Source organism: Pollachius pollachius, assembly GCF_949987615.1.
Source record: "Pollachius pollachius genome assembly, chromosome: 7".
Lineage (NCBI taxonomy): Eukaryota > Metazoa > Chordata > Actinopteri > Gadiformes > Gadidae > Pollachius > Pollachius pollachius.
In genome coordinates, this window is record NC_136940.1 from 7927486 (window position 1) to 7955004 (window position 27519).

Below are 27519 nucleotides of genomic sequence, written 5' to 3' on the forward strand. Positions count from 1 at the left end.
CAAAGATCTCCACCTGCACACTGAATTATTACATTTTTAATTGTTCTACCATGAATAATTGGTATTAACAAAGACTTTTCTTGACACCTGTTAAATTAAGTGTTAAAAAGTAGCTGAGCTGCATCTCAAAGCCATTACTTAATTTTGATTCACAATGCAATGAAAATACATTGACTGTTCCCATATCGACAGGCCAATCATATATTTGCATATGGAATGTGGTAGGAGATGAACCTCTGATCTTTAAATATTAATAATATAATGAATTAAAAAAATAGTTTTTGTAACTGCTTCAAAACAGTGTTTTAAAAAGGTGCTTGCACACTGCCGCCACAAACACCAACACCAACATCGGTAACCCATGTGGGCGTTGCAGTATTTGTGGGGAAGTGTGCAAACACAGAAACATGCACCATGAAAACTACTTACTAAGAATCCTCAACACTGATTGACAAATTAAAATGAATATTTTATTTTAAGGTTAAGGAAAGAAAACTTTAACAATAGGTTTGTGCGAAACTCCAAAAAGAAAACCACAAAAGACAAGAACGTGTGTTTTCAACACTGAAACAAACCACCAGCATTCGGTGGAGCAATGGTCCATTAGTCCTGACAGTGGACCCCTCTACAGGGGTGAATGGAAGTAGTCAACCCCTGCTATTATCCCGGATACAGCACAGAACAGTCACCCATGTAATCCGAGCGTCACAGGCTGTGAGTTGACCTCTGATCTCTAGGAGTGGGCCTCGCTCCGGAAGGAAGATTTCAGCAAAAGCCATTATGGGGAGTTCTTCAGCAATGTAGTGCAGTGCATCACTGCACCAATGATTTGTATGAGCCTGTATCCTTATACTTTTTGAAGGTCAGTTGTATGTTAAATAAAAAAAAGAAATGCTACTAATCGAGTATATAAAATAGCCTAGTAGCGGAATAGTTGGTCAGCCTTAGCCCAGAGAAGGTTTGGAACCACTGCCCCAGCCTTTATCGCAAAATTACAATTTAGTCCCCAAAGGCTTTCAATACCACAGATTCATTCCAAGGTTACCAACATCATTTGAATGATGTTCATGTCCATGAAAAAGATAGTTGCTTTAGTGCGGCTAATGTCCAGGGAGGTATTCCTTGTCCACATTTCTAGAGGACTTTGGAGCTCTTAGGCTAGACAACAGAAAGGTCTTTACACTGAACTCTACAACTAGTTTCGTGACATCGGCGTCATCCATGACATTTAGAAAGTAAACCGCTCAATACAGAATTGCTCCTGCTTCTGGTGACTTTTTCGTCTGCTCAAATTATCAATAATATGATCAACCTATTATTATTTTAAAGATATAAAGGAGATGATAAAAAAAGGGGATTTTGTCCTGTACATAATAAAATGGAGCTTGTTTTGCTAAGTTTATTTTAGGCTTATAATAGTACAAGACTATTGATAAATGTCTGAAGATTGTTCACTAGAGAAACAAACAAATAATGCGGGAATAGCCTGTCATCAATCAAGCCAATACGTCTCAGTTGATTGGCACCCAAAAATGGATGGGGAAGATCTAGCTCAGAAACTAGCCTTCCAAGGATGCCAATATTCGGGCTTATTGTATAAAGCAATCTCAAATTCTCTCCTTACAAGCCTAGAAACACTGGCTGTTTGACTAAGGGTAGCCCCCTGAGTGGTGAGATATAAACCGGAGGTCTACAATGGACTTGACCTTTGAGTGCCCACCAGGTAGTTTCACTTTCACTTTAGTTTGTTTCTGGAATATCGGGTCTGGGATTAAACAAACACATTCCAAAAATGAAAGTGTAGGCAATTAATATAAGAGCATTTGTTGTCTTATTTTTTTAAATGATGTCTACCTCCTGACAGCACTCAATAAATCAAATGCTCTGAGAAAATAAATAAATAATGACTCCAGTATCAGTGATTGTCGCAGGCATTTAATAACACCGTTCAATCATGCCTGTATTAGCCTGAATGAAGTAATTGGCTATCCTACCTGTCTAACAACCTACCTGCCCGTCTACCTACCCGTTGGCAGGGATGGGATTTTTGGTTTGATACTTTCAATATCTAGCTGGTCCAAAAGATCTCCCCTAGCTTTAAGCGGTGCATTTCATGAATCACATCTGGGACCTTTCTTCCAGGAGTACCAGATAGACATCATCTTCGCCCAGACGTGGACAGACAGCAGGCTGCGCTACAACAGCACCATGAAGATCCTGACGCTGAACAGCAACATGGTGGGCCTGATCTGGCTGCCAGACACCATCTTCAGGAACTCAAAGAACGCCGAAGCACACTGGATCACCATGCCCAACCAGCTGCTCCGGATATGGAACGATGGCAAGATCCTCTACACCCTGAGGTAGGACCCTCGAGACTTCCTTTATAGTCTCTGTGGTGTCGTGTGCTCATTAATTGCCTTGGTGTGTGAAAAATCCCTGACAGCGAGGGCCGTCATTACTTCCTGTATGGTTCCTTACACAACCTCCCATTAAAAGGTGTCATATTAGCGTTACAAGCCATTTTGAAAATGTGCCTCTTCTGACATTTCCACCTAGATGTGTTCTGGATAGATCAGTCTACCAGCCCACCCAGTGGACTATAGCAAACGTTGCTTATCTATCCGCAATACATCTAGGTGGACGCGCCCACTTCTGTGGTCAGAAGATTTAGGCTTATCACGCTCACACCTGGTGGTATAATATATCACCTTTAAGTTTGATAGTCTGTAATTGTTTTCGTTATTTAGGTGTTTTTTGAGCCAATCAACATAATAAATAATAAATAAAACAAAATAAATACACATTGAATCTTTGCATTAATATCAATTTGCCATATCTGAATATTTAAGGCCAGTTCTACAATTCCAGTGCCGGAACCGCACCTGTTTGATACTTATTTGACGGTCTGCTGTGTGTGAAATATCATCCTTTTTTTTTTTTCACACTTTGTGTATATAAAATATGTGTGTCAGATTTTTCCTCGTCATTACCTACAACAACTACAATAATGTTGGGCCTTGAATCTGGTTTGGATCGTTGGTGCCCCGAGAAACATTAGGAACCACTTATGTAGCTTCAACAGGCTATCAGTACCAAGGTTTACATGCCAAGTCTAGCAACATCTTTTGAAGATGATGCTAGTGGATATAAGGTTTGTCTAGGCATCAGTGAAAGGTGAGCTTTGCTCCCAGGTGGCTGCGGCCGTACCCGTACTTGAGACAGACTTAAAGGCCACCATAGTTCAAGAGCATCAATCATGTCCGCCTCTTGGTGAACCTGCTTCGACCTCCGTTAAGGTTCCTAATGGAGTCTCTTGGGATCATTTCCCTTAGAATCACACAAGCAACTCTCCGCATAAGTCAGCACTGATCCAATCCAACACACACAACACCTGCAAAGTTTTCATCTAAAAATAAATGTGTTTGTGTTATAAGTAAGGTGATCCACTAGTGCAAGAAATTTCAATTTTGGTTCATAATAACAGAGATCGATTTACTCGGGAAAGACTGAGGGTGGGGGAGACTATAGAAATATTTCTAAATATATCCCTGTTCTGCTCCATACTCTACACACCAGAATGATTATGCTCCAGCTTTCCCTCCATGTTTGATTTGAACATGGATGGGCCACCCCGTGGAAAATTAATGAGAAATTACGATGAGGAGGATTATTTTTGTGATTCACTGGGATGATTTCCCTCCATTTCTCATCGGTATTCTGTAGGCTTACATCGCTGCCATTCTTCCGTTATTCAACTCGGGTTATTCAAAAGGTCAACGGAGCAATTACCACCCCATAAATAATCAAGTCTTCACTGGAGAGTTCCAGCTGAGAAATCTCCTAATTTGTTTAACTTAATTTATCTGAAGTTTGATTGGCTGCCCCTGTGGGCTTAATGAAACAAACAATTAGTAATATTGATTATGATAAACTGAATTATACCTTGAAAATTAGGCATTAGTTTGTTGAGTTAAAGTTGTATTTTAATACTACTTAAAGCCACAATCATCAAGATGTTTTGATTATACTGGGATGTAAAAACACAACATTGATGTTATTAATGTGGTTGTTATAATTTCTCTATTTTATTTGCTTTCTGTATGTTTTGTTCCATATTTTTAATTATAAAGTGTGTTGGGACCTTGTTGAATGGTGATAATGCTTCAATGTATTGACTGGTTGATAGACAGAAGGCCATAGTGAACCAAATCCATTTTTCCAGTTTCTTTCAATTCTAGGATCGAGAAGCCTCCCATTTTCTGGCCAATCACAGCCTATCATAGTGAACTCATCTGTTTTCTGCTAACACAGGAAAATATAACTTCATCTATGAAAGAGCCACAGGATCACACAGCAGATTAAGAACCAAAATAACTAGTCACAGCACTTTTTACCCCGAAGTCTTCAGAAAACATTCTTTCACAATCACAGCAAAAAATAGTGCCAGACTATGACTCAGAATTCTCTCCAGTCTTTCAAAAATCGACCGATTAAACCCCAATATCTTTTACGTGCTTGACCGGACATGCAATTCACCTCCTTCCATCCCGATTTACTTCCAAACAACATGCACTACACCTTATAGTTCAATAGTTTGGCATGGTGCCTCCGGTGTTTCTAGGTTATTGTCGTAAGTGTTACTTACACACACACACAGTCACGCTGTTGTGTCTTGTTACGCTGCAGGCTGACCATCAACGCAGAGTGTCAGCTGCAGCTGCACAACTTCCCCATGGACCACCACTCCTGCCCCCTCATCTTCTCCAGCTGTGAGTACACACACCCTGGACAACACCTGGCTTCTTCAGCGTTTGCCATGGTGTTTCTTTGTCGTCGTGGCATTCCCTGTTGTTACACGCTTAGTCGATTAAGCTTCCGTCATGTCATTCGTTTAGCTGTTTTATTTTTGTGTCGTGTCAAACTAGTAAAACAAACAGACAGATCGGCAGATGTTCAGTATCTTTCTAAAGTGGGGGGCTTGTAAAACTATTTCTTGCTGTGACCCAGATCATGGTTCCCCTGGAGACGGTATAATATTTTGTGCAGTTAAGGTTTTTGCTAAATATTTTTTTGATGCAAAATGTATATTGTTGCGATCCACGTATGACGGACCACTGTTCTGAAATAACTTCAGGATATTTATGTAGGTTACAGTCATGCTGAGACTTATTTCCAAACATTTAATCAACCAGTTGAATGACATGTTCATGCGTAATATACCAGCTGTGGCTATCTGTGTTTAATCTGTCTCCTAAGAGAAAAATTACAAAGAATTATAGGAGGCAATATCCCTGACTTCTTTACAACATTATTGCTTATGAGAAAGATTAATTAATGGAGAACACACTGGCAGTTCTAAAAAATAACCGTATTATTAATGTGATAATAATATATTAGACTAGGAGTCTTAGGTCCAAGCAAACTAGTTTTCATCATTTCGATTATATATCAGGTTGATAAATCACATTAGAGAAGTAGACATTTTCGGTTATTAACAAAGCTTTACTCTGCATTATATAGTCAATATAAATAGTCCTGATATATTCTGTAGTATAAATAACATTCTGTCTTGATTGGTAAATGATGTCGATTTTGGCCAAACACGTGTTTGCCCTGATGGCACTGCATGTCAAATCCTAAAAATGCCTATACATTTTGTCAGTCAGTATTCAAGCTAGTAGATAGCCTCTCATCTGATTATTCTTCTCATCATTGAGGAATAATTGTGTTGTATTGGACCGGAGTGCATCGTAAACTCTCCTGGTTACTCAGAAATGCACAAACCTTTAATTCTAAATCATATGCATTGTCTGGGAGTGTAATATATTTGTTACACACACACAAGTGAGTGCAACCAGATGGTGCAGCCAGAATAAGAACGAGCCAAACAGTCCAAACTAGAGCTCAAGTACGATACCGACAGTTTAAGGACGGGGCGGCAATTCAAAAGAGCTGCTTAACATAAAACATTTGAGGCAAGCGTAATTGTTGCAGATTATGCGCATGACTTGTCTCCATATCTGCATAGGCAGTTCTTGTTTGGTTAAGAAAATAAATAAGAAATGTACCCAATTATTACATAAAGCCACGACTGACGCATTCAAGGTCAGGAGGATACTCCAACATTTGAAATAAATGACAACTTTTGAAGCAGATCAGCCACAGATGACAAGTGAACAGCATTTCACACAAGCATCGTTTTTCACAACTCCACCTTTCAAATAGACAGAAAGGGGTTTTTCGGTTTTTCCTTTTGATCCAAGCTGATCAAGCAGCTCGGTGCGAAAAAAGAACCCTGGGGCACAACTCCCCCATTATGTGAAGGTCAGTGGTGTCACCGAGGGGGATTCGGAGCGCTGATGAACCCAGACCCATTCACTTACTCTGCTGTCTGAGACACACATGGTTCTCTATGGCCCAATCCCAATGTCCGGTCTCACGGACTCACAGACTTTGCTGTACGTTCTCGTGAAATTATTAAGGCTTTAGGGCTGTCCCAATGTCGAATTCCAAAGGTGAGGGTTTGAGTCCACACTTACCGAGCCCTTTCCGTGAGTCTGCATCAGTGCAGACTTCACCTAAGGGAATTACACACAGTTCAAAGCGTTGTGACGTTTACCGCGGAGACTATAAGGAAATCCGGAAATTAGGAAGGTAAACAACAAGACGACGCTACTGTCAATGCGCGACCAGATGTGAATTTCGACCATTTTTTAGTGAGCCGGATCATTTGGATTCAATACATCCTTTATACTGAAGTAGTATTCAAAAGTAAAAAATTATATTTTCTAATATCAATAAATTGCTGTAGCCGATTGTTTTCATTGCATTTACAATTTTTTTTTAAAAAAACTAAAAATGAGAATTCCCAAACCGGCAAGTGTCAGCAGCATCTTTGTCATTAAACGTTGCCAAGGTAACATGTGCTCTCGTGAAGTGCTGTCCCAATCCCATGTATACCTTTCTGAGCCCATGTGGCCTCACGCACTCACTCACTTAGCACCTGAGATCAATGAAGTCCGTGAGTCCTTAGTCCTCAGTCCTCAGGGCTCACTTTGGGATTGGGCCTCTCACACATATGTCCGTCTAACAAGGGCCTCCATCCTAAGGACGTCTCGCAGAATCTCTCAGGTGTCCATGGAGTTAAACCTCAAAGTTCTCATTTAAGATTTTTTCCTCCTTATTTTCCAGTGGTCAGAATAAATGCAAAACAATCTCATATAAAATGTATAAAAATAATAGCTACATGCATATTTAAATGGTTGTTTACCAGCCATCTGGGACAAACACTTACATCAAGGATTCGCTCATGGTTGCAGATGGATACCCACGGGACGAAATGATCTACAAGTGGAGGAGGAACTCTGTGGAGGCGTCGGACCAGAAGTCCTGGAGGCTCTACCAGTTCGACTTCCGGGGCCTGAGAAACACCTCGGACATCCTGAAGACCTCCACAGGTCTCACAAAGCACTTTTATCTTATTATATATTATTGTATTATGTGTTATGCATTTTTTCTATTTGAACGCAGCTCATTTTAAAATATTTTTAAGCCACCGTTTTGACAATCTTATTGAACGGTAGACATAGCCAATATTCCACCATGTTGACCTTTGAAGACCTGTAGGTTTTATAGAACACAACAGAAGCAGGCTGAGATCAGTAGAGATAGCTTTATAGTATGTTAGAGAGAGAGAGAGAGAGAGAGAGAGAGAGAGAGAGAGAGAGAGAGAGAGAGAGAGAGAGAGAGAGAGAGACAAGAGGGGTGGAGATGTAGAAAACATCTGCCAAATACACATCGATTCTTTTACAGAACCGTATTCACAGCATTGATCGTATTGTAATTTATATTGAAACAGGGGAGGTGGATTTTAAATCCCTCTTCATCCCTCTTAATCCAACAAGGTAAAGCCTGAGCCTCATCGAGTTTGACAGCATTGTGGATATCTGGCTCTAGCCTAAAGGCTATGCATTGGAAGTTTCTTATATTGAAGCACTGAAATACATAATCCAAAGTCAATCTTTGAATAGTATAATTTATTACATTGAGGAGCCAATGTAATATATATGTTATGCTTACTAAGAAGGTCTGGGCGTCGAGGCTACAGCCTTTGGCCACAGATAATCAAGACATGATGAATGTAAATAAGGTGCCAGAGTAAATAAAAAAAGCATACAAATATGCTGGAGGGGGAAAAGTGCAGAGTGTTGTGAAAACAGGGATAGTGAAGCCATGGTGGTTCTTAATGCTAACAGGAATAATGAAATGGTGGTGGTTATTTTTGCTAACAGGGATAGTGAGGCTGTGCTGATCTTAATGCTAACAGGGATAGTGAATGGGTGGTGGTTCTTAATGCTAACAGGGATAGTGAAGTAGTGGTGGTTCTTCATGCTAACAGGGATAGTGAAGTGGTGTTGGTTCTTCATGCTAACAGAGATAGTGAAGACAATCTGGTGGTGGTTCTTAATGCTAAAAGGGATAGTGAAGCCGTGGTGGTGGTTCTTCATTGTAACAGGGACAGTGAAGCTGCGCTCTTAATGCTAACAGAGATCTCAAGTGGTGGTGGATATTCAGGCTAACAGGGATAGGTAAGCAGTGGTTGTTGTTCTTTATGCCAACAGGAGTATGAAGCTTATGTTCTTCATGCTAACACGGATAGTGAAGAGGTGGTGGTTCTTCATCCTAACAGGGACAGTGAAGTGGTGGTGGTTCCTAATGCTAACAGGGATAGTGAAGAGGTGGTGGTTCTTCAGGCTAACAGGGATAGTGATGACACAGCGGTGGTGGTTCTGCGTGCTTACAGGGATAGGTAATCAGTGGTGGTGGTTCTTTATGCCAACAGGAACATGAAGCGTAGGTGGTTCCACATGCAGGGATAGTGAAGCAGGGGGTGTTGGTGGTTCTTCACGCCAACAGGAATAGTGACACGGCACTGGTTCTTGTGCTTCACGCTAACAGGGGACTATGTGGTGATGACGGTGTACTTCGACCTGAGCAGGAGGATGGGCTATTTCACCATCCAGACGTACATCCCCTGCATCCTCACCGTTGTGCTCTCCTGGGTCTCCTTCTGGATCAAGAAGGACGCTACACCAGCCAGGACGGCGCTAGGTAGACCGTCACAAGCCTCAGGCCTGTCATTAATACAGGGGCCATGTCAAAAATAGGCTCAATTTGCATTTGAACAACCAAAAGGCTGAGGTTACTGACCCCGCCCTGCAGCCTTAACGGTGTAATTAAACTGATTTCTACTCCTCTCCATCCACTAACCAATATTTAATTGCTTTTAGAGTGGGTGAGCTCATCACTTATAGGCTATCTGTACAGTGAAGACTTTCAGTAAACCCCCTAACTCTAGCCAAAAAAATAATTTCCCATGTCATAGTGGAACATTTAACGTTATTTGTCAGATTGCATGCGTCGTTGGTTTGTGTGATAATGTGGTCATTCATATGTCACGCTCAGATCCTCATCCACATGCTTCTTATTCACTCCTTTTGATTTTTGCCTTAACCTTTTTAAATGTTTACACTTCATTCAATCTCATGCAGTCCTGGGAACAGTTTGGTGAAGGTAATTTTTTTTTTTTTTATATTTCCCCTTCTTTAAGGTTTTGTTCCGCAACTCATTTAACAAAGCTTTGTTTTTAAGTTTATCTTGAATATTTTTAAATAATCATCCAATTGAAGGGTTGAGCTATATATGGCCCTGCTCTCGCAGACAACTTACTAGAAGTAATCATAAGAAAAGACAGGTAAGGCTCCACACCATGGCAACAGATAGGATTCATCACCATGACAACAGGTCAGGATAGTCCCCATGACAACAGGTAAAGCTATTCACCCTGACCACAGGTAGGGATAGTCCCCATGGCAACAGGTAGGACTAACCACAAGGCAACAGGTAGGACTAGACAACATGGTGATAGGTAGGGATAATCACCATGGCAACAGAGGTTGGGCTAGTAAACATCAACACAGGTTTACGTCATGACAACAGGTTTATAGTGACCTGGGGAAAAATCTAGCGGCATGTCCTCCTGAAATAGACGGGGCCAGCTTGTCCCCATAGAAACCGGAGGGGAAGAAGCTTCGGTCCCAGTCAGTCATTCTCCCCCAAGGCTTGAGGAGTGCCCAGCGGTGATCAGGAGTGGAGGGGACAGGGGGCATCAGAGGGGGAATAATTCCCTCAAAACAACAGCCATGGAGGAAGAGAGGGGTGCGATGTGCTGCCCTTCATCAGTGTGAATCAGGAGAACACTCACCTCTCCTCAGAGTATCACATCTGCAGCACAGGCAGTCCTGGCCTTCTGCTCAGGGTGTCATATCTGCCACACAATCAGCTGTGGCAAAGGCACATTCGGATTTAAAAGCTCTCTCTTTATTCCCTTCTCCCAAGAGACCGAAGGAATCCCCCCCCATATTGTATTTCCCTCACCGACCAAAACAACACCAGCTGGCGTCGCTTCGACATTTCTTTACAATTTGCTTATTCATTGATTTCTGCTTTTTATTGAACTCCTTTTAGGCTTTGATATTCCTGAACCACTCACTGTGATCAGCACTATTGTTAATGTCAGCTCAACGCATCAGGACTCCTGAATCCCAACCCATCTTCCACCACATGCTGAAAACTCATCTTTTCAGACCGCATCTTGGTCAATAAAAATAAATAATGATAATAATAATAATAATAATAAAGGAAAATTCTATCCGTCTCTCCGTCTCTATCTCCTGTTTCTATATCGTAGCACCTATAAGCATTTGCTTTGCTTATTTTCTTAAGTTGTATGCATTTAAAATGTGTCTCTTTTTTGGGGGACCATCGTCTGCTAAATAAATGTAATGTAATATAAATCATAATATCAGTACTAATCATTTGCCAAGTATAATCATTTGTAAGTTATAATGATTCTGCTCATGTGTCCGCGTACTACTCCACTTTCATAGCGTCATTCAGACTTAAACCTTTTGAGGGCCAGTTCAGTTCCACTGTCCCCTTGACAGTGCCCTACATTCACCTCTCCATGAATGTGATGGAATTTCTGCGGTCCATGATGAACCATCTATCCTAATCAATCCATTTATAAAGCACATTTAAAAACAACCAGGTTTGTTAACCACATATGACAGGCACGACAGAGAAGAGATAAAAGACTTAAGGTCTCGGTGATTGTTTAAATGGCATTGGGGCTACGTAGTCGAGACAGGGTTTTAAAAGTCCAGGTGTCCCTGATCCAGACACCTCCTGCTAACCGCTCCAATTGTGCTGGCTGTTTGCTTACATGGTTGACAACGCCGTCGGTGTACGCGTGCTTGAATGAAAGGCACTAATTGTGAAGTGCTTTCCTAATCACATGTTAGGAAAGCACTTTATGCAATCCATTAAGCATTTAACAGTCGCCCCTCCCCCCTCTGCCAGGCATCACCACGGTGCTGACCATGACCACGCTCAGCTCCGTGGCGCGCACATCTCTCCCACGCGTCTCCTACGTCACCGCCATGGACCTCTTCGTCACCGTCTGCTTCCTGTTCGTCTTCGCGGCGCTCATGGAGTACGCCACGCTCAACTACTACTCGGCCAGCGCACGCAGACCTGTGCTCAGCAAGCCCCGGAGACCGGTAAGATCTGGATTCAGATGTTTTTATGGGGGGGGTTATTATTATTTATTTTGCTACTTGATTCTATTCTTTTGATTGAGTCTTTTGTAAGTCAATGTGTGTAAACGTGCAGGTATTTTCATGGCCTTCTTTTACTTTATGGCCTGGACAGTATAGACCAACAAAGGAAAGTCGTGAGAAAGTAGTATAGGGTCTGTGACTCCCAAACAAAAGGTTATGAGTTTGTACCCCTATGTATGCAGTCTACCTGTAGGCATCCTGGAGCAAGGGACCCCAACCCCTACCTGCTCCTTAACCCATTTGTGCCAGCTGCTGCGCGGCGCAACATTGTATCTACTAGATACAATGTTGGGTTAATGACATCGGCCCCCCCTAAATGGGTTAATGACATCGGCCCCTCAAAACATATTCCCTGTAAGACACTTTGGATAGAAGCTTCTTCCAAATAGTGATTGATACATAGCATAGCGCAGCAGATCAGAGTCGAACCTGGGTACTAAGAGGATGAAGAAGTTTATGAAACACATCTGACCTTTCAACCTTGACAAAGGAATGTATTTTTTGTGCGTCAACATGGATGACGCATGACTCAAGCTGTTCGTATCTTTGTAAATGGCAAGTAGAGAGCCGTCATTGATTAACATTTTATATTATCCTTCATTACAGTAATATTAGGTTACAATGAAGTAGAAAAATACCATGATTTATCCCATTCTCAAAGTTTCTAACTACAATAATTCAGTCAGCGGCAAACAAAGAACCGCTGCCATTTCAGAATATGCTGCCATTCCTGTTTTATACCATTGTTCAAACCTTCAGATCAGACCGGCATGGGCTACTGTACTTCATCCGCCTCTGTGGGTTGGAGGCTTTTAGTTCCTTTTTCATTCAGAAACATTCATGACAGATTTTAGTTTTTTCTTCTTTGGAAACTAACTTTGTTGGATTAGTTTGGGCTAATTTAAAAGAGACGAAATTGGCTATATAGGCTACTGAAGCTGATAAATTAATGATGTTACTTTTGTTCATAAGTGTATTGCTTTTTGTTTTCGAAATGGTACTTCAACCTTTTCCTTATTTAAATAAACTACACTATCCTTTTTTTATAATAAAAATGTTACACTTTGAGCCAGACAGCTAAAGTCAAGTGCTGTTGACACTTGGTTTAACTGTGTCATTTTGAGGTATTTCACCATGTTTGACAGACTATGAAAACCCTTCTTAGTTAAGCATTGGTTGGATTTCAGCTTACACCGCATAGAATTAGCTGTGGTTTAGCTTAGCTCCGATAATTAACTCAGGGTAATGCACGATTATCAACCCCAAGCAAAGATGTATATGTAAGGCTGTGATTACGACGAGCCAGTATAAGTTCAGCAGTAGTTTATATGGGATCACTCCACCTCAAAACACGCGGTTAACAGGGCACAGAAAATGTGTGAGGTCCATCCATTTCTACCCAATATCTTGAAGTTCTCACCAATCAAACAATACAGTCACAAAACTCTTACTTTCCTTCAGAATTCATTTTACTGAAAAAAATGTACTTTCACAATCCACAATTTTACACAAATATATATGTACTTTTTACCCTTTTGATTTTCAAAACTGGCTCGTTACTTTAGTTTGAATGCATTTGAGGGGAATTGGGGAATTTCCTTTATTTTGCATCATTGCGTGCCTTCCCAACATTAAGACCAATTTCCACCTACATGGTTGGAACAATAGAAAATATGATCTCTTTTTGTATCCATCGGTGCATATCACACATGACGTTTGTAGCAAAACAAAAATGTCATAAAAGACAGAGACTAGAGCACATGTGTCAATCTCAAGGCCCGCGGGCCACATGTGGCCCGCCACGTCATTTCATGTGGCCCGCGAGTCTGACGCGCGAGTCTGCCGCGCCAGTCTGCCGCGCGAGTCTGCCGCGCGAGTGCTTGATTCGTCGTTAAAAAAAAAGGTTGTTTTATTTATTTTATATTTTACCCGCGAAGTGACGGCATTCTGCCACTAGATCGCTGTGTCGCTGTGAGATTGAGCAGAAATATCCATGAGAAATATCCACACATGATCCCAAAATGTCCAGGAAGCGAAAGGTTGACGCAGATGGAAGGTTGTTTCATGAAAGATGGGAAGGCGAATATATGTGCTACAAGGAGAAAAACTGGTATGTCTTTTGTGTTCTGAGTCGGTGTCGGTCATCAAAGAGTACAATCTACGTCGGCATTATGAAACCAAACACGGAGCCAAGTATGCTAAAGTTAGCCTTCAAGAAAAACAAGCGATAGTTAAAGAGTTAAAAGGCAACCTGCGATCGCAACAGAATTTGTTCACAAAAGCCACAGCCATAAACGATGCGGCTGTGAAAGCTAGCTTTATTGTAGCTGAAGAAATCGCCCGCACTTCCAAGTCTTTTTCAGAGGGTGCCTTTGTGAAGCAGTGTATGCTGAAGGTGTGTGAGCAGGTGTGCCCCGACCAGATGCAGGCTTTTAAAAATGTGAGTTTGTCAAGAAACACCATCGCGGACCGAGTCAAGGAGCTAGCAGGAAACCTAGCAGATCAGCTGGCGGAAGAGTCACGCAGTTACACAGCTTTTTCATTAGCTGTTGATGAAAGCACAGACAACAGGGACACGGCACAGCTTTCCATTTTTATTAGAGGCGTGAAGTCTGACCTCTCTGTCACCGAGGAGCTCTTGGATGTAGCTGCCATGCATGGGACCACAACTGGACGGGATATTTATGAAGCGGTGGTGAAGTCTGTGAGTAAAACTGGATTGCCCTGGGAAAAATTGGTGGGATTAACTACAGATGGTGCACCTGCAATGTGTGGAGTAAAAACGGGCTTGGTTGGACTAATGAAGGAGAAAATGCAAAAAAGAAACTGTCACACGCCTCTGATAAGTTATCATTGCATTATCCACCAAGAAGCTTTGTGTGGGAAGGTGCTGGGGATGGATAATATAATGACCACAGTCACGAAAACAGTGAACTTCATTCGGGCGCGTGGCCTGAATCACCGGCAGTTCCAGCTGTTCTTGCAGGAGATGGGCTCGGAGCACGGAGACGTCCCGTACCATACAGAAGTGCGGTGGCTGAGTAGGAGCAACGTCCTCAAACGATTTTTTGAGCTGAGGGAAGACATTGCTGTTTTCATGCAGAGTAAAGGAAAACCCTTGGCTGAACTGTCGGATCCAAACTGGCTGTGTGATTTTGCTATGTTATGTGACATAAGTGAGCATCTCGCCCAACTGAATAAGAAGCTGCAGGGACGCAACCATGTCATCACGCAGATGTCCGACATGATCCAATGTTTCCAGCGTAAACTTGACTTATGGAAGTGCCAAGTGGAACAGGACAATCTTGCCCACTTTTCTGCTTGTCGGAACATCTCTGCCTCAGTTCCCGGTGTTTTTTCATGTGCCAAGTTGGCTACCAAACTGAGCCGGTTAATGGATGAATTTGATCGGCGCTTCTCTGACTTCAAAGCACAGCAGTCGGGCTTTGCCATCTTTGCCAGTCCTTTCACCACCGATGTCAGCAGTGTGCCCCATCACCTTCAGCTGGAGTTGATCGAGCTTCAAAGCGACAGTGGCCTAAGAGCAAAGTTCCAGGATGCCGCAATCGAGGACTTTTACCGTCTACTGCCCCCTGGTGAGATGCCACAGCTTCGACTTCATGCTGCCCGTGTTCTCTCCATGTTTGGGAGCACCTATCTGTGCGAACAGATGTTTTCAATAATGAATCTAAATAAAACCAAGCACAGATCACGCATCACTGATGACAACCTCCACGCTGTTTTACGGATTGCCACAGCACAACAGCTAAAACCAGACATCGACACACTGGTCAAAGGAAAACGGTGTCTGATATCTGGCCACAAAACAGATAGGTAAGCATTTTTAAAACCGAATTAAAATATATGGTAATAAAATGTATTTCCATCAAAAATAATAATAGTTAAACTGAGTGCAATTTAATGATTGTGCTTGCATTTTTTTGTGTGTTTGTTGTTTTCAGAACATGATCAATGGATGAGGATGGTGGAGAGGGGATCCACTTGGTGTGTTCATGGACAGGCAGTATATCCTCATCATTTCCGACTCATAGTTGTGAACTTATTTTGTTATTTTCAGTTTATTACATATACTACTTTATGTGTAGCAATGTATTTGTTGTTTACAGGTGTATGTGTTTATGATAAGACAGACAAATGTTTACTCTTGCAAGGCTGTGTGCAGCCATTTATTTTTGTAAAATACTACATCTGTCACACATGTTCTTAGTAGCTCAATACTGTTGGTTGTATGTTATTCTGACCCTCCCGACTGTGTAAAAAAAAAAGTTAAACAAAGTAAATGTCATAGCTTGTGTTTTGATAATATATTTCTTTATTTACTTGAATAGTTTGATCGTTGATCAATGGAGTAATGTGGGTTTCTTAACCGGACAAATTTAAAGGATTATTGTTATAGTAACATTTTTTTCTCATCTATGCATATGTTATGTTTGTAAGTTCTATAAGTAATAAATGCAGAAGGTAATTAAACAATATGTTATGGAGTAGTTACATTTATTATACATTATATTTGGTTACATACTATTTTACATTTACATGTGGCCCTTTGAGGGCAACCATTATGCTGATGTGGCCCCCGGTGAAAATGAGTTTGACACCCCTGGACTAGAGGGAGACGGAGAGGAGAGAGAGACAGAGACTTCACCACAGAGAAATGGCATCTATGGGAGAACTATTAGCGTAGGGAGTGAGGATGGATGAGCGAACCAGCAAACATTGCCGACGGAGCAGATTCAGAACGGCGACTTGTCATTCCCATTTCTTGGCCTTAATTCAGAGAAATGTTTGACATTTTCTGTTCTCAGAACTATCCTTGAAGAATGCGTTGTGTTAATTTTATTTGACTTTAGAATTTTATCAACATTTGCCTTCAATGATATTAATATGATGTGAGGTTCAGTTCAGTTTTACACAGAAACAGCTGGTAGAAATGTCAGAGGGCGACATAACTTTTGTTCTTTTGCCATTTCAGGCCTGTACTTTTTCACTTTTACTGAAGTAAATAAGCTGAATGAGCACTTTACTTTTATCAGTCTCATTCTTTACTTGAGTAAAGAATGTGTGTGACCACCACTGGGTACGGTAGTTTTTGTAGGTGTCGTCGTTATTGGAGGGTACTGAGTTATATGTCATGTTCTCCTATTCTGTTTTAGGTTATTTGTTCCTACACTGAGCCAATTCCACCAGGGGAAAACCAAACCCCATACATCTTGTACATTGGTTTGCATTGGAAGACCCCCTCTAGGTCAACCCCTTGTTATTGCATGCATGACTTCCTTATGGCTGACAAGGTTACCCGGTAACCTGCCATTAGGAGTTGATGCAACACACCTGGCCCCCTTATTAAAACTGAATTGATCCCGCGTTTACAGGAGAGCAGGAAGGGGTTTGGGACACCTTTAAACCCTTGTATTGAATGAAATCTCCATGACTAAACCTCTGCTCCGCTTCCTTCTTTTCCAGCAGTATTCAGGGTTGGACATACGGCCGCCGCACACTGTCATCGCCCTCAACAACGCCATGTACTGGCGGGAGTTTGAGGATGCGTGCGTTTACGAGTGTCTGGACGGCAAGGACTGCCAGAGCTTCTTCTGCTGCTACGAGGAGTGCAAAGACGGGGGCTGGCGAAAAGGACGCATCCACCTCGACCTGCTCGACCTGGACGCGTACGCTCGCGTCTTCTTTCCCACCTCCTTCCTGCTCTTCAACGTGGTGTATTGGGTGGGATACCTCTACCTTTAGCACGCCAACGGAAGAGCACGAACCCCACCGGAGGAACAGAGACCTCGCGGAGATGGAGGGGAGGTGAACGAGAGCCCTGATGTTCTCTGGATTCTTGAAAGCATCAAGCTGTTGAAGATGAACAGAGCTACGGAGACCTCTCTGACTTCAGGAATAAGAACGACACTCTGAAGAACTCCCTTCGTATACCAAAACACTCACAGGCCGGCGGACTATTGCAGAGATGCAGAGGAGCGAGAGGGAGGGGAGGGAGACAGAGAGAGGATGAGGAGGACTCGTGTGAGCTGCGTTGTGTACCACAGGTCAGACCCAGTGGAGGAGCACCCGAGGGTGGGGTAGGAGTGTCCACAGTGCCTTCCTCCGGAGGGGTAGCAACTATCAGCTACGCTCATCAGGGAAATAATGGCCACAATGCGCGGGCGGCCGTAGTCTTGGTGAATGAGGCAAAAGTTTATGGAAGCAACACTGCGGGAGATTCCCCCGGGACTATGGCCCGTAGGCGGTGACTTAATCCTCCTGTCACGTTATGTATCAAGCACCTGTAGTTGACGTTTACAAAACGGTACTTCTTTTTCTTTTTTTCTCCACCCCACTTTGTTTTTCTGGGTTTTGATTGAGTCTCACGGTTCTCATGCTTTCGGCTGTACAGCAATGGCCAGTAATCAAGAACCGTGGGACTCAACCAAAACACTATGTAATCAAAACAAAGTGAGCGAGCAACATTGCTGATTGCCTGGTTTTTGAGATTCAAAGCTGCAATCACCTTGATTAACAATTGATAGAACCATTGGTAACACTTTCTCGACTTATCTTTACAATAAGTAATAATAGATCATTGTACGTAATTTACAAAAACCCTTAATATAGAACTAGCATCAACTTCTGAAGAGTTACCCTCATCATTATCAAAAGAATATGCTGGATGACTTGATATCGGTGTTTTGTGATAAATCACACACCACTGGGGAGGTGAATTAATGCACTGAGCTAGCTTTTTTTTCTCTTTTTTAAAACACAACAAATAACAATAATTAAAAAAGAACATTGTGTACAATTTACTGACATCAACAGGCCTTTACCTTTAATTATGTATCTCAGTGTTCATCCCTACTACAAAATACAACATAGAGTTAGCTTAGTTCATTTCCAAATGGTTTGACCATGGAATTGCCTTAGAGTATTACATCCAGAGCTGAGATGAGCAAAGGGAAAAGTCATATCCATTTATATATATATAAATATATTTAAAAAACATTCATAGAAGCGTTGATCCATACATGGTCCGAGTTAAAGCATTTGAGCTTGTTTGATATCATTGCGACTTATGTGCCAAATATTTCACGTATGTGCCAAGTTATTCTTGTTTTCTTAAACGATACCATTAATGAAATCATTTCAGAGACTTTTGATCAAGCACACGTAGTAACACTGGGAATTGACTGTGGAAGGGTTAAGGTGATGATTAAGTATTGACATTTTATTCATAATAAAATACCCATGTCAAGCCCATTTCAATACAGTTACTTTAGCAACTGTTATCACTGTTAGTCGCTCAGACGATTTGACTTTGCATTAGGTTTGTGAGCTTTGGTTCTCAATTGCTTCAGTATTCAACAAACGTTCATGTATGACTTCTAGGCCTTACTGTTTTGATATACTTGTGTGGATGTTGGTGGTTTATAATTGCTGGTGGGGTATACTGTTGTTTTGTTGTTGCTGCTGCTGCTGTTTATTCTGGTTCCCTGCAGCAGAGGCGGTTCTCAGGGGCAGCAATAATAAGGTCCTTGGAGTGGTGCTACACTGTACAATATGGCCCTCTTTTAAATCATCTTTGGAATAAAGCACTCCACATCAAGTGCTGTGAGTGTTGGGTGTACCACACTCAGGCTCAAATTCACCCGAAACGTTTTATAGATAGATAGGACTTTATACTCTGGGGTATTCATAAGAAAATATTAAAATGTGTATCGTATTAGTTTGTTTGTTTTAAGTCTGTGGCAGACATTGCTTTCATTTTTGGTGGACTGATCGCCACATGTAAAAAACAAACAGGATTTATTGATAGATTAGGAGAAGAAATGGAAGATTTGAAATCCATCCTGTTAAAGTAATGTATTTTGGGATTTGATGTGTAAAACCTTTCTGAAAGCGATGCAGAGAAATAGGGACCCGAAGTGAAGTGGTAAATGCTACAGCCCCAAACCTGATGTGTGGTTACTACAGTCATGTAATGTTTGGGTGTTTGGTTATGCTTCACATATGATGACGTTAGACAGTATGTGGAACAGGACAACATAGGTGATGGGGTTTACATGCAACATTCATCCATATCCGACTTTCACACATTCATGAGCAATTAATATTTATAATGGATTATACATTCATGCGACATGTAGCAGGTTTAAAAAATTAATAAACGGCAGACAAATTCATATCCAGTTGAATGCACATTTAAATTGCTACAAATTTTTGCCAACAAAATATTATTCATACCAGAATACATTATTATACATTACTATAATTTAAGGAAAACCATTTTTCCAAAGGTCTTTTTTCCAGTCTCCTGGGATTGCCATGACTTTCAGTACAACCAACAGAAAACAACATGCGGACCACCAAGGAAACTGGAACTAACTTTCACCTTGGTTTTATTTAACATGTATATCTAGCACTTAACGTTAAAATATATTCTTTGTATTAGCTACCTGTAAATACAAGTTTAATAAATACAAACTCCAACAATGTTTTGTCAGTTTGAAAAAGACACAAAAAATAAAGTGTTATTTTTTTAAAAGACACATTTGTGGCTCAAATAGTTTAATTAAACAATAAATAAGGAATGAGAATTAATGATTGTTTCCCGGGATAGTATTTCAGGGGACACATGAGAAATGTATTATTTTGATGCTGTAATAAGTTCCATGACACAGCCAGGCCAGCCAATGTCCAACCTAATTAAACCAAAACATAAGTCATCTTGGTAGAGGTCCAAAGCATCAATCCCATCCCAATTACCGTTACTGTGAAGAATAAAAAACCAAAGACTTACTGTGTTTCCTTAGAATTGACGGATATAAAATACATATTTCATCAAGAAACTTTACATTCTAACTGCCGTACGATTTGGCTGGTGAACTTCGAATCAAACTGTAAAATTAGAACCATTTCATGAATGTCTCTCTGTTGTACAAAGTTTGAATTTAGTGAACGTTCACATTTGTCTCATAAATATCACAGAGCATCTGCCATTTTCCCAGACATTTATTATTCAGTGTTTTATTCAAACAACTGCATATGCGGAGGAGTCATATTAAACATACTTAAATCCATCTTTAGATATCCACGATGGACTTAAGTGTTCAAATTACAATTTAACTGACATTTAAAAGTCATAGATAAATTGAGATAATTCAGTACGCTGTAGTTCATGCTTAAAACTGCTATCAATATTTCATAGACACAGACTCAATGTTTTTAGTATTTCAGGAGGTACTGTCAAGTGTATTGATGCTGTGGTGCCATTTAAAATCACGTTGGTTGAACTAATGTAATGCTTTCATCTACAATCTAAAAACATGCAGTAATTTCATGTGAAAGTACTGAACAGTTAGAAGGCATAATATATCAATTTATTTTCTCTTCATGATGTATATCATTGCGTTCTATATCTCAATACTTCAAAAGCAGTTTGTTAAAATTATTAGAAGAGAAGGGAAAGGTATTTTAGTAGTAGGAATTGGTTTTATCTATCCTGGACAAAACTGTATATTTCTTGTTTAGTTGTATTTGTATGATTGTCTTTTGACATAATAAATGCCAAGAAAGATGACCATTGTATCAACTGGCATATCGTGTTCATAACTGATTACAAGTGGTAATAAAACTGTTAAAAAAACGCTTATAAACCGATTATGATCAAGTATTCCACCATGCCAAACCCTACACTGCTAAAAATACTAGGTAACCAAACATGCAAACCCCCCATATTAATAAGGACCTTATCAAGTGCCCAAGGTTACATTCTCAGGGCCCAACTTAACGTAAGGTAAGTGTGATGGCAAATGAGTAACCAGGCAGTGCCCTATAGAACATAGGACAACATGGCGGTATTTTCAGCATCACCGCCTAGAAAACAATAAATTAGTTCATCGCAATATATATATGGGCACAAGTGAGGTACCGGCCAATTACCATCTCTCTAAGGATCCTTAGGGAACATCCGTTATGGCCCTTTTGGGGCCGATACCGATATGTCGTTGACTTAGGCTGCAGAAAACTACTTTGCCACTTTATTTATTCATTATTTTTTTCTAAACAAAGATATAAATGTGGCTAGGCTCTGACTCTACCATAGGGGGAAGTATGTAGATGGACCATGGATGTAACCAAGGTGAGGAAATCATTAAAAGTTTAGTTTAATTCCATGCTATGATTGGAATTCAATAAATAAACATAGTATATAATAAATAAGTCTGAAATAACAAGCCTCACCACATAAAGCAGAACTACAGTCTGCGTTTTGGTTAGAAGAGTGGGCGAAACTCATTCATCACTCACTGGATATGTAAAGACAAACATAGTACCTCGTAATGGCCAGATGTTTGCAATTCATTTTTCCCCTTGTCACCTAAGGATATAACGACAATTATTTTTGGATGAATTTGTGTAACTAATGAGTAGCATTCTAGGTACCCATCATGTTGTTTATGTTGTCTGAAGACAGGGGAAAAGCAAGGGTGCGTGCAGATGGTTTTCACACTAATGAAGACGGTTGAAAGGAAAGGGTCAGGTAAAAAAACAATTTTTTATCTGACCCTTTAAGAATGTTCCTTATTTAGCCTTTCATCTTAATTGTATCTGTTCAATATCAATCAGACACACAAGCAGCCATATTGTCCGTATGTAAGTTAATAAAAAAGTGTCTCAAATATCTTGGCAAGTAGTTGACATTTCTTAAATCCCATGCTTAGCATTTCACCCTTTAACGATGTATCTAAATGTCACGTAAATGTACTTATTATTCATGAAATACCACATGGTCATTGAATTGATTGCCATTGAAGAGTTTTTAATGAATCCTTTAGTTCATAACAGGCAATTAACAATGGGGAATAAATGCCCATCATTAATACCAGAGATTTAATTGAACTAAGTCAACTGAAATTAGCTTGCTTTTTCTGAGAAAGCAACAAAGAAAAACAGTATTAACTATAAAAAATATATATATAATTTCTGACCTTACAGCTTTGGCAGAACAACTTATCTCGTCAATAATGAAAACATTAATGTTGTTAACAGTTCATTTGGAACAGACTACTTGATCGCCGTAATTTCAAAAAAAAAAAAATCTTCTTATGTCTTTCAGTAAGAAATCCGAAAAAACATAAACGGACTCTGGTAGAAATAACGTTTGAATAACTGAAAATTCACATAATGAAAATGCCCATCAGAATCGCATATTCCACAACAGTGTCAGACAGAGTTTGTCAAAACTTTGTCACAGCACTTGAATGATGATTCAGGAGTCGTGAGTTCAATGCTGTGTCACTCATCTGTCGCATCGTGTGCACGATGGCTTGATAAGAAATCAAATTAAGTCGATGCCATGCAGTGTTCATTTCTCCAATCACCTTGTACATTCAGCATACAATGAGCCATTGTGACTGTGTTGCCTTCCCACCATACATATGCTAATGCTCCATTGTTGGACAGAGAAAGAGTTACACAGCATGCAGAGTTTCAGTCTGTTGTGATCAACCCAGAAACGACCGCCTCAACTCCTATACCCTCCTGTCTCCTACTACTTCACATGGCCATGGATCAGAGCCACTCACAACCCTACCAGTGCAACCACACAGGCAAGGACATTGAAATGCACTGTGTCTTGGCATTTTACAGATTAACTTCATATTAGATGCCTTTGGAAATTTCTTAACTTTCTGTTTAATTAAGAATTAGAAAGTAAAAGCCAGGCTGGAATGGCCCAGAATTATTCCAATTAAGTGTTGATTCCTTAGTCCAGGATTGCAGGGAAACTGCTAAAGCGATATTGTATATTTCCGAAGAACATGTTGGAAATTATGAATTGATATGATTAGAAAAGCTGAATTAATTGAAATTGGCCACTTTAAAGGAAGTACCAGTGAAAGTCATGATGAACATTGAGGAAAATTTGGCAATGCTTCTGTCTTCACGTTTAGAGATTCCTCAGTTTTTTTACATTTTGGGGTTAAAATGTGAATGAATTGTAGGATATTAATGATGAGTTTTGACAAGCAGGGGATGTCCTTTGTCATTGTCGTTCAGCAGAACCAGACTATGCAGCAAAGGCGTAACAGACAATGAGCCGGAAGCAGGGTTAATTACTGCAACCTGTCCTTTCATTGTAGGAGTCTTTCTGAGATGTAAAACTGCCCTTCTCTGAGACAACACTCACATCTGCTATGCCACTGCAACCGTCAGAAGAGAAAAAATCTTAGGGAGGAAATTCACACACTCGGTAGCATCCATCACAATTACTTCAAGAACATAAATCACAAACTTGAGAAATTAACAAATTCAGCATTCAGTTTCTTTATTCAAAATAATCACATCAAGTGAATCTTTTTGAATGTGGCGACGCCATTGTAGTTTAACCTCTGCAAATGTAGAGCATTAAATATTTACAACCGTGTAAAAGGTCATAAACAATAAGGAAGCACACAGCAGTAGGCAGGTTCTTAGAGAATAAAAATATCAAGGCATGACCTTTAGGCCTTTAACAATATGGAATGTCTAAATATGGATGGCATATAGAAAAATGGTTGCATTATCATTTCAGAGAGGTTTTCATAAATATGGTTTCTTTATTAGAAAAAATAAACCATATTTATTAACTTTATAAAAAAAATGAAACAAGCAAATAAATATCCATGACATTTGAATTTTTACTTGCTATTTAAAACCTTGCATTGAAAGAAGGGGCTGGAGGTAAGATGCAAGGAGAGACAGCGAAAAAGAGCAACATTTTGACACTAAACAGCCATCAACATTTTTGTGGAGAGCATGGGGATGAGTCATTTGAAGATGTTCCATTGAACTAAAGCCTCCTGTTCAATGTCAACTACAGCAGGGAGCTGATGTGGAGCTAACTCAGACGGACCGAGCAGAATGATAATGTACATACGTGTAATTTGCTATGTTTTTATTTTTATTTTATTTTTTTGCTGTACCTTCTCCGTAATTTTTTTAATGTGTATGCATCCACTGCATTCTGTATATACTTGCACTGCTATTATGTAGCAAAGTTGAAAGAGCAGTGACTTTTTAGACTGTTCCATTGATAAAAAAAAAAATCTTAATTCTTATGGTGAACCCAGCCTTGACCAAATCAACGACTAGCTTGGCATTCAGTTGAATCTTTCTCGTGCTGCTTCCTAGCTATACCTGAAAAAGCAACAGATGATTGGTTTCTTAAACAGACCACATTTCTATTGACAAATTCTCAATGGCCTAAATTGTTGCCTCCATCATGGTCATGGCTCGCATTTCCGGTCAAGGAAAAAACATGATATTATTTGGTTCAAACCTGGAACCAACTTTTCAAGATCCGATATATTTTATCTAAATGCTCTGAACAGTTCAGAATTAGGTGAGCAAACCGAAAAGGTAACAAGTTCAATGTTGGTGGAGAAGGGATAAGAGTTAGCCTGGCTATTGCCAGACCAAGCTCAATCGTAGATTGCACGTTGGTCTGGGGAAGCTGCTATCATTTTCCTCAGCACAAGAGGCGTGATCAACGGGCCTAGTTCAAATGAGTCTGTACACAATTGGCCGCTTGCAGTCGCTGTCCTGTCGTCATTGTGTTAAACCAGACAATAGCGCGCCAGGGGAAAAAGCCAGCTTGGTGATTGGCTCCCGCAAAAACGTATCGGAAGCATAAAGAAATGTATTGCTCTTCTCCTGACACTTTTGCAGGGCGAACTCAAATCGCCGGCAGAAAGGGCGGGGCTACCTTGTCTAGATAAGAGTGCCTCCCATGGACCTATCAAAGAAAGGACAGCGGATAAAAAATGGCGCCCATTCATTCCTATGAAAACTGCTCAATGGCGAAGGGCAACATCAAGGAGAGATTTGCTTCCGCATCATGGGAGCCTAGCCACGCCCTAGTGCATGACGTTCCGGATGTAGAAATATTCTCGTTCTCAAGCATTGTTAGCGTTGTAGCACAGGCGCGTCGTTAGACCTGGGCATTCGGGGCTACGTATTCTGACCCATCCCTAGATAACTGAATATACTAGATAAATGGGAACATGTATATAGTGTACATAGCTGAGAGCTGAGGTTTGTACTTGGGTCAATGTGAGGTGTGCACCTGCCTGGGTGAGGGTTTAGGTGTTTTCCAGGGTCAATGTGAGGTGTGTACTATAGTCTGCTAGTAGTACTATAGTTGCTGGCAGAATATATGTCAGTATAGAATCCTGTTTCTTTCAGTCAAATACCTGGTATGGTATGGTATGTGTGTTAAGTTGCAGCCCAATATGTTGTAACATACCTTAAAATGTGATTTACAGATAGGCCTTCTTTTGTATTTACATGCTTTTGTTTAGATTTTGTTAGTTTGAACTGGTGATGTCCACCAATATGTGAAATCAGTTTGCCATGTTCAGAATAGAGGTGCAAGCTGTACTCCAGTGTGCCTCCCTGTATTGTGTGATGTATTGAGAGTTGAATTGTTTGCTGCATGTAGGTGCCAATGCAGTGATGCAATTGATTAATCTTTAAGTTATTGCGTTCTTTTTTCATAAGAAAGTTAACACACACACACACACACACACACACAATCAATTAAGTGGAAGCTGCCACTGCTGGCTAGTGCTTAAACAATGAATTCAACTACGGGGTCATTATGGCATAAATAAATAAATATGCCGCGAGTTTGTCCTCCCCCCCATGCTAAACCCAAAGTTACGCCCTTGCTGATACCCCATTCCGATACACTGGTCTGACAAACCTGTGTCTCTTTTGTCCATTAACAATATCTTTCAAGTGTTATTTATTCATTTTGTAACCAGAAAGTGCTGCCCTCAAGTTAATAATAACCTATATAGTGAATCCTTTTAATTGCCGTGCTCCAATTAATTGCAGAGCAGAGAATCACTTTAATCCTCCTTTAATGAACGAGAGCAGTGAATCCGGAGGAGTAAAACATCGTCATTAGTTCACATGGCCAGCAGAACAATAGTCCATGGAAGAGTTGATGGACTACTACTCATGGACCTATTAAAGAAAATGAAAGCTACTACTGTGTAGCCAAACGCTCATTTAAGCTTTTATATACACAGGCAAGGCTCGAGGAAGGCTGCTATTGCACAAACCTGTTGCCAAGACGACCGATTGCAATCCTCGCCAAGAGCTAGATTGTGCGTCTACACTACAATCTTCAAGACTCGATTCAACAGCGGCCAAATAGACGCATATATCAACACCTTTCCTTTGGCAAGTTTTGAATAATCATACGTTTGGTAACTCACTGTTAGAAGAAAGCTGATGGAAGATCGCGTTTGGCTAAAGGTCGAATGTCTGGTTAGGATCTCTGTTAGTGTGTAGCCGAGGTTGTGTTCCAGTTCACTCGGAACTTATTACGTTAATTTTTTCAAAATAAAGGCTTTGATGTACAAATACGGACGCAACCGTCTCTGCGTTCCGACGTAATCTCAACGCACCTGTTTTCAAATTAAATCAGATATGCAGGCAGATGAGTGGCGGGAACTCTAAGGGGACAAAATAGGTTTTATATTTCGCATTATGGAAGATAATGACGTCAGCGGTTCTATCTATTAGTACTAAACAGTGGCACTTTATGCGCCATCCATGTGTTTGACCTTAATAATAATGCATTTCCAGCTAAATTGCATCGTGTTGCCTTTACCTATTTACACATAGACATAAATGGTGAAATGTAAAAAAAAAAACACACACAAACTAATTAAGGAAGATCCATGAGAAGCCAACATGTTGACATCTTTACTTTTGATCAGTGTATCAAAGTTACAAAGTTTGCAATGGTTGGAGATACTATACAGTTACATGT

General features: G+C 40.5%; 1 protein-coding gene across 1 annotated transcript in view; it reads left to right on the forward strand.

Moving 5' to 3' along the window:
- The window catches only part of gabrg3 (gamma-aminobutyric acid type A receptor subunit gamma3), a gene marked incomplete at its 3' end in the record, with an annotated part of 53779 nt that extends 36332 nt beyond the window's left edge, over nucleotides 1-17447 (forward strand). Inside the window, exons 4-9 of the mRNA XM_079739821.1 lie at nucleotides 2143-2363; nucleotides 4690-4772; nucleotides 7323-7460; nucleotides 8962-9114; nucleotides 11425-11624; nucleotides 17169-17447. Of these exons, the coding sequence (XP_079595947.1) occupies nucleotides 2143-2363; nucleotides 4690-4772; nucleotides 7323-7460; nucleotides 8962-9114; nucleotides 11425-11624; nucleotides 17169-17447 (1074 nt within the window). The remainder of the gene's footprint in view (nucleotides 1-2142; nucleotides 2364-4689; nucleotides 4773-7322; nucleotides 7461-8961; nucleotides 9115-11424; nucleotides 11625-17168) is intronic.
- Between the last annotated feature and the right edge of the window lie 10072 nt (nucleotides 17448-27519).